We start from the raw sequence: 8,484 nt of genomic DNA on the forward strand, positions 1-8,484 counted from the left end.
TGTTTTTGATCTCTAAAATTCAGTAACTAGATGCATTTAGTTTATACGTTATCTCTCATTATCCAAACTCAACATTGAAACTCTTGCTATTTTTAATCTCAGGATCCGGGCAGATGTGGATAATGAGGGATAATACAATGGGTTTCTGGATTTTACCACAAGTGTACTATATCAAATTATCTGCGATCCTGGATCATGGGATTCTGCATTTCAAAAATCTCTTAGGGTGCTTCTTCGGAGCACTAATGTCTGAGAAATATGGCTTTATGCTGTGTACAAGAATCAGGAAGTTCTTTTGAATTCTAGGAATTGAAAATGTATCTCTGATGTCATACACTTATGAGGTTTACCTGCAAAGCACTTTACACCAATAGAATGGTGCAGTGCTGAATCCTGTGGTAACCAGGATTATAATCTTGATCTTAAAATAGAAGTGGCATTCTATTTCTGGTGAAAAAAAAAACATTCAAAATTACCTCTAACCTTGTTATATTCCTAAAACATGAATAGAACAGAGTCATGTATGAAGAAACTGCTCAGAGAAATTAAAGACAAGAAATAATTAAAATTTAAAAAATATCCTTAGATACTAGAAGTCTGATAGGAGTTTTGCATAGTTTGCAAAAAATTTATATTTAATAGGATAAGGCCAATGAAGTCTTTGCTTTTCCAACAACCTTCTTGAATGCTCTTTTGACCTCTCTGTTCCTCAGGCTGTAGACCAGAGGGTTCAGCATGGGAATAACTGTGGTGTAGAATACAGATGCGATTTTGTCTGTGTCCATGGAATGACTGGAACTTGGCTGTAAGTACATGAAGATGACTGTCCCATAAAAGATAGAAACTGTGGTAAGGTGTGACACACAGGTGGAGAAGGCCTTCTTCTGTCCCTCAGCTGAATGCATCCTCAGGATAGCAACAAAAATAAACAGGTAAGAGCTCAAGATAACCAAGAGAGTGAAAGAGACATTGAATGCTGCCAATATGAAGAGCACAAGCTCATTTGTATAGGTATCAGAGCAAGGAAGAGCCAGTAGTGGGGGAATGTCACAAAAAAAGTGATTAATCACATTGGAACGACAGAAGGATAGATGGAAAGTGAAGGCAACATGGATGGAAGATTGCAGAAGTCCACAGGTATAGGAGCTGGTGACCAGTAGGATGCACACAGTACTTGTCATGGTGGTGGTATAATGCAGTGGCTTGCACACTGCTGTGTGGCGGTCAAAGGCCATTGAGGCCAGGAGGAAGCTTTCAATAGTGGCAAAGGCTGCAAAGAAGAACATCTGGGAAGCACATGCATTGTAGGAAATGATCTTATCTCCGGTGAGAAACCCCACCAACACCTTGGGAGTGACAGCTGAGGAATAAACAGAGTTCACCAGGGAGAGGTTGCTGAGAAAAAAGTACATGGGAGTGTGGAGCCGGGAGTCCAGCAGAATCAACATGATCATCCCAAGGTTCCCAACCAGAGTGATGAAGTAAATGAGACTGAAGATAATAAATAAAGGGACCTGCAGCTCTAGGGCATCTGTTAACCCCACAAGTATAAATTCCGTCACCTCTGAAATATTCTCCATCAAACTCATGTGGAAATTATTATGAGAGGCACCTATGACCAGATAAGAAAACACAAAATTATGCTAATTCAACAGTGTCGTGGGAAGCGAGGCTAGGGTCTCTTGCTCATGTGTGTCAGCTTCCGGTCCAGTGCAAGAAACTGGACCAAATGCTGGGTAGGGGTGGGCTGAATGGGGTCACTCATCTGAAGTGGCATAGATGGGCACTGGAATACCTCTGCTGATCATGGCTGCCACAAGCGACCTGCATTGTGACTCTGGGGCTATTTCAGCTTGCCTGGTGTTTGGTATACTCCATCACATGAAACCACACAGGACTCTTTGTTACCACTTGCCATACCTTGCAAGCACTCTTGTCTAAAATATACACAGAAAGCTTAACCAACAGAAAGCAAAGTGCAGGAAACATTTGGTCATTCTTTGGTATAGGGTGCTGATGAGACCCATCCCGTGCATTTTCTCTTTCTGATAGACCCTTCACCAACCTGTTTTTAATATCTGAAGATATACAATGATTCAGGGCCCTGCTCTAGGGACACGGACACGTTTATCTCTAATTTATGAGGGCCCTTAATTGGATGCTTCCCTTTAAACACTGGCCCCTAAAGGAAACTGCATGATCCATTGGGCACATTCTTAGTGATGTCTTGGGGTCTTTCATAGCTTGGGAATGAAGAGTTTTTCAAATGGTTGAAGCAAAGCTTTAGTTGCTTTTTCTTCATGTAACCATCTTTATTTTTCTCATAGACTGATGTTTTTCATCTCCCACCATCATCCATGTCTTTGCTTTGTTTGCGGGGAGGGAGAATAGGGGAAGACGGAAGAGTTACTTTTGTTTTCCACTGAAGACTTGGTGCCCTCAACCAAGCCACAGACATCCTGTCATATTACGTAGTGTATCTGGCTGTGTTTACCTCCAGTGGTGGTCCAGGTGACAGCTTACTGTGCTGCTGTAGTTATAGCATGAGAAGCCCCCTCAATCCAAGAGACATATCTGACTCTAAAACCCTGAGTCACATTTATTTCTTCTGGATTAGCATATTCAAGGCAGGAGATAATGTAGCCCTTGTCTTCTAAGGATAGCAAAGTGGAAATCATTCTCCACCTCCCTCACAGATTCTTCTGCTCTTCTGTGACAATGAATATAAAAGTTATTTGAAAACCATGAAAGATACTAACATTTTCAGATCAGGCAATCAGAGCCATTATTTTTCATAGCCTATCTCATCTCTTCTTGGTTACTGCAGGAAATTCAGCCAACAACACCCAATGTCCAAACTTTGATGTTCCTAATGTAAATAGCCTAACAATTGAGATCCCCCAATAGATGTTGAAAGTGCTATAACCCCTGAAGCTCAGAAAGAGAGCTATGATATTTGCACTGCTACTTCTATAGCACATTTGAAATAAAAGAAAATTAGGAAGTGTGGTCTCTCTTTTGAGCAAAACCATCACTCCCACCACTTATAAAGGACATCTGTTGGTAATTAGAATGGAAATCTGAATGCTGCGGAGCACCATAGTAGAGTGGAAAGAGCAGTGGACTGGGAGTCCGAAGACAATTAGCTAACAGGGTGCCTGTGGTATAGCTCTTTAACCACTCAGTGCTTTATTTTCTTTTTTGGTTTTGCTTGCAAAATAAAAATGGTTGGACCTTCTAGCACTCCTTTCAGTTCTAACTGGCTATGATTGCATGTTTTCTTGATACTTACTTTTGTCCTAGGAACAGACAAATGAGGGTACAAGGGAGGTATGAAAAACCTTCAGGTCCAGACCAATGACTGGAAGTCCACATCCAAGAAAGCATTATGCTGGAGAAACTCCTTCCCTACCTGTGCAGCTCTGTCTTGTGGAACAGACTCTCGGCTTGTGCTCTTGCAAATATCAAGACAGAGACAGTGACAAGTCTCAGGGGAAACATTTAGCATCATGTAAGTGGATATCTCAGGAGGTTCCTGATCGTGGGTTGGCCCTCCCAATCTGATCTAGAGATAGCAGAAGATAACGTTTTGTTGAGAGTGCTTATGAAGGCGTGGAGGAACAGAAGCTTAGAAGAAAGAGCCTCCAATCATCAAATCAACAGTGCTACAGCCAAGTTAGTCAATAGAATAAATAAAATAAAACCCTCACTGAAATTTCTGGCTTAGGCAATGTCAGGAATTCATGCAACCCTTCCCACATCAAGCTTTCCCTCAAAGATTTGGAGATCTTCCTAGGAAATTTTCTTCCCTTCCTTCCTCCCTCCCTCCTTTCTTTTTCTTTCTACTGTACATTTTTATTTTTTACAAAATAAACATTTGTCTTACCACTGTGGAACTGGTCTGGGAATCTTTCTTTCTTACTTTTAGTACTAAGAGAATAGATCCATTCTTTCCTCTGTATAGTTGCCTTTGATTCCAAACTCCAAGACAGAATTATCTCTCTTTTATCAATGCAGTCGAGTGTAGTTATAAGTTTGAGCTGTGTGGTCGTGTGGCTTAGCTTCAATCCTAGTCCTGTCACCTGTTTCAATGTGACCTTGGCCAAGTTATTTAATCTTTCTAAACTTCAGCATATTACCTCTAAAAAGGGGATAATAATATTGTGTATCTATTAAAGAGAATCATAAAGATGAAATAAGATGACATATATGATGCTTAGCACGATGTCTAGCACATATCAAGAGATCAATAAATTTAAGTACTACTATTTTATCATCAATAAAAAATTGAGGTATCATATGGAACAAAAATAGTGGTGTTCAAACATTACATCTTTCCTTATTTCCCTGCCCCCTTGAGGCTAGGTAGAACCATGAAGTACTTCTATAAAATGGACTGGAGAAGAAGCAATATGTGCCATTTTGGGGTTGAAGTATATAAAGGTTCATGCACAACCCTCCACGTTCATCTTCTCCTGCTACTGTAACTGAGGAGGCTGCATATTCCAGAGGGTGTAGCTACAGATGGCAAAAAGCTACACTGGCCTGGGTATTTGAGTGAACATGTGGAGAGAGACCTCCTCTTTCCTAGAGAACATGTGATGCACATGCATTTGTAGAAGTAAAAGATAGATCTTGTCTTAAATCATTGGATTTTGGAATTGATTTATTGTGACGGTGTAGACTAGTCTACCTTGCCTAATGCAATATGTAACGCACTGCATTATGTTTTGTTGTCTATGTGTCTTTTTCTCTTTTTTTTGAACAGGTGACACGTTCTTGAGTATCACTCCTTTTATCATTTATTCCTTCTTTTTTTACGTAATGGTCTACTGTGATAAAACTTGCAGACCATAAAATTCACCCACTTAAAGTATAAAATTTAATGATTTTTAGTATATTCAGAGTTGTGAAACTATTGCTGCAATCAATTTAAGAACATTTCAACACCTGTAGAAGAAATCCTGTAGATTAGAAGTCACTCCCATTTCCTTCCACCCCCACCCCAGCCCTAAGAAACCACTCATCTACTTTCTGTCTCTATGGATTTTGTTGGTATAAACATAGAATCATACCTGTACAATATGTGCTCATTTGTGATTTCTTTTACTTAGAATAATGTTTTCAAAGTTCATTCGTTTTATAGCATTTATCAGTACTTCATTCTTTTCTATTGCTGAATAACACTCACTGGAAGGATAGATCACATTTTATGTAGCCATTTACCAGCTGATGGACATTTGTCTTGTTTTCTCTTTTGGCTATTTTGAATTATGCAATTTGTGTATGAATTTTTGTGTGTTTCATTTCTCTGGGGTACATACCCTGGAGTTGAATTGCTGGGACATGTGGTAATTCTATGTTTAAACTTTTGAGGAACTGCCAGACTGTTTTTCAAAGAAACTACACTATTTTACATTCCCATCAGCAATGTATTCGGGTTCCTATTTCTCCATATCCTTACCAACACTTGCTCTTATCTGCCTTCTTTATTTTAGCCATTCTTTTAGGTCAGAGTGATATCCATTGTGGTTTTGATTTGCATTTTCCTAATAGCTAATAGTGTTGAGCATGTTTTCATCTGCTTTGAAATTTTTACATGCACTTTGGGAAACGTCTGTTCAGATCCTTTTGCCATTTATTAATTGGTTTACTTGTCTTTTTATTATTGAAGTGTAAGGGTTCTTTATATACATTCCAAATATGTGAACTTTGTCTGATGTAAGATTTGCAAATATTTTTTCCCATTCTGTGAATTAATTTATCATTTTCTTGGTGCCACCCTCTGAAGCAGAAAATATTTTAACTTTGATAAAATTCAATGTACCTATTTTTTTCTCTTGTTGCTTTGCTTTTGGTGTCTCATATAAAATGATTTTGTCCAATTAAGGTTCACAAAGGTTTACTCATGTATTTTCTCCTAAGAGTTTTATAGATATAGCTTTTATATTTAGGTCTGTATTTTGAGTTAATGTTTGTGTGTTGTATGAAGAATTCAGCTTCTTGTGAAGGATTCAACTTCATTTATTTTTTTGCAATACGAGGGTACTTCAAAAACTTTGTGGAAAAATATAATTAAAAGATAATACAAATCTTTCCATAAACATTTTGAAGTATCCTTGTATTTTTATTGCAATTTAATTCACATAACATAAAATTCATTTTAAAGTGTACAGTCTGTAATTTAATATTTATAATGTTTTCCAATCATCACAAATATCTTATTTCAGAACATTTCTATCACCACAAAAATCAATCCCACATCCTTGTGTGTTAATTGTCACTCCTCTTCTTTTTATCCTCCAGACCCCTGCCAATGAGTAATCAAATTTCTGTTTCTATTGATTTGTCTATTTTAGATAATTAATATAAGCAGAATCATACAATATTTTTCTTTTTATGTCTCACTTCTTTTACTTAGTGGAGCGTTTTCAAAGTCCTTCCATATTGTAGCATGTGCCAGTATGTCATTCCTTTTTAAGACTGAATAATACTTTTTTGTATGGATATATAATATTTTATTCATGCTTGATCAATTAATGGATATTTAGGTTCTTTTCACTTTTTGAAATATTTGAATAACGCTACTGTGAACATTTATATCCAAATTTTGACTGACCATATGTTTTCAATTCTCTTGGGCATATACCTACAAGAAAAATTATTGAGTCATATGGCAACTCTGTGTTTAATATTTTGAAACCACAGCTGCTATAGCCATTTTACATCCCTTCCAGCAAGATATCAGGGTTCCTATTTTTCCATGATATGTCCAAAATTTGCTATTTCAATTTTCTTTATTACTGCCATTCTAGCAAGTGTAAAGTGATATCTTACTGTGAGTTAGATTTGATTTTCTCTATTAACTAAAAATGCTGAGCATCTTTTCCTGTGCTTATTGGCTATCAGTGTTTCTTCTTTGATGGAATATATATTCAAATAAATTGCCTATTTTAAAATTTGTCTATTTATCGTTTTAATGTTAAGTTGTAAGTGTTCTATGTGTATTCTGGATAGTAGTCACTTATCAAAATGCAATATTTGATTATTGATAAGAAAAGTTACTTATCTTAGATGCTATTGTAAGTGAAATTGCTTTAATTTCATTTTCAGATAGTCCATTACTGGTGAATAGAAACAATTGGCTTTTGCATGTTTCTCTTGTACCCTGCAACTTAATTAAATTTATTTATTAGCTCTAGAAGATTTCTTGTAGATTGTTTGAGATTTTCTATATGTAAAATGATGTGATTTATAAATAGTGGTAGTTTGTTTTTTCTTTTATAATCTGTATTCCTTCTATTTCTTTTCCTGTCTAATTTCTCTCTGGCTAGTAGGATTTTGAATAGCCATGATGAAAGCAGGCATTCTCACCTTGGTACTGATCTTAGGAGTAAATCTTTCAGTCTTCCATCATTGGAGTATGATGTTAGCCTTAGATTTTTCATAAATGCCCTTGATACAGTTTAGGAAGTCCCATGTATTCCTAGATTTCTGGGATTTTTTTTAATCATGAAAGCATATTAGATTTTTTAAAGTGCCATTTTGCATCAATTTGTAATGATCATGTGGTTTTTCCCCCAATCTTTGATTAATGTATTGTGTTACGGATGTTGTTAGAATGTCCTCTCAAGCTCCTGTTGCAATTTCACCCCTAATACAGAAGTGGAAAGTGGGGTCTTTAAGAGGTAACTGGATCATGAGGACTGTGCCATTGTGAATGCAATGATCCATTCATGGAGTAATGGGTTGATGGTTTCATGCACGTGGTTCTGATGGGTTTAGAAGAAGAGGGAGTGAGAAGGTTAGCTCTTTTCGCAACTCATGTCTCTCACCATGTGACTCCCTGGTCATCATGGGGCACTGGAGAGTTTCCACCTAGAAAAGAAGCCCTCACCAGATGTTTTCTTGGATTTGGACTTCCCAGCCTTCAAAACTCTAAGAAATAAATTATATTCTTTAATAAATTACCCTGTTTCAGGTATCCATTATGAACAACAGAAAATGGACTAATGGAGTCAAAGGAGATCATTTTCCAGATTTAAGCTTTAGTGCCTGCCCTGCTGGATTTTGGACATGCTTAGGACTTGTTAACCCCTTCTTTTGGCCTATTTCTCCTTTCTTGAACAAGAATATGTAACCTATGCTTGTCCCACTACTGTGTATTGGCTAAATTGTTTTAATTTCATGGATGAAACTGGATTTTTTGAGTTTGTTTTAGGACAAATTAAGACTTTGGGGCTGTGAAGATGAAATGAATATATTTGTGTGTATAAAGAGCATGAGTTTTTGGGGTCCAGGGGAAGAATGTTATGGATTGAATGGCTCCCCAAAACTCATTGAAGTTTGACCACCACTGTAACAGTGCTTAAGAGGGTATGAAATCCAATTATGGTATTTGAAATGTGGGGCTTTTAAGAGGTAATTAGATTGTGAGGACTGTGCCTTCAAGAGAGGATTGATCCATTCATGGAGTAATAGGTG

At 37.1% G+C, this 8,484-nt stretch overlaps 1 protein-coding gene across 1 annotated transcript; it reads right to left on the bottom strand.

Annotated features, from left to right (window-relative positions):
• Positions 1 to 635: 635 nt before the first annotated feature.
• On the bottom strand, positions 636 to 1,589 carry LOC134375272 (olfactory receptor 5B12-like). The gene has a single exon (XM_063093577.1). The coding sequence runs from the start codon at positions 1,587 to 1,589 to the stop codon at positions 636 to 638; it is 954 nt and encodes a 317-aa protein (XP_062949647.1).
• Positions 1,590 to 8,484: the final 6,895 nt, after the last annotated feature.

The sequence above is a fragment of the Cynocephalus volans genome, chromosome 4, assembly GCF_027409185.1.
Source record: "Cynocephalus volans isolate mCynVol1 chromosome 4, mCynVol1.pri, whole genome shotgun sequence".
Classification (NCBI taxonomy): domain Eukaryota; kingdom Metazoa; phylum Chordata; class Mammalia; order Dermoptera; family Cynocephalidae; genus Cynocephalus; species Cynocephalus volans.

Excerpts from the sequence above, each read along its gene's own strand:
- LOC134375272 (XM_063093577.1), bottom strand. The coding sequence starts at position 1,589 with ATGAGTTTGATGGAGAATATTTCAGAGGTGACGGAATTTATACTTGTG.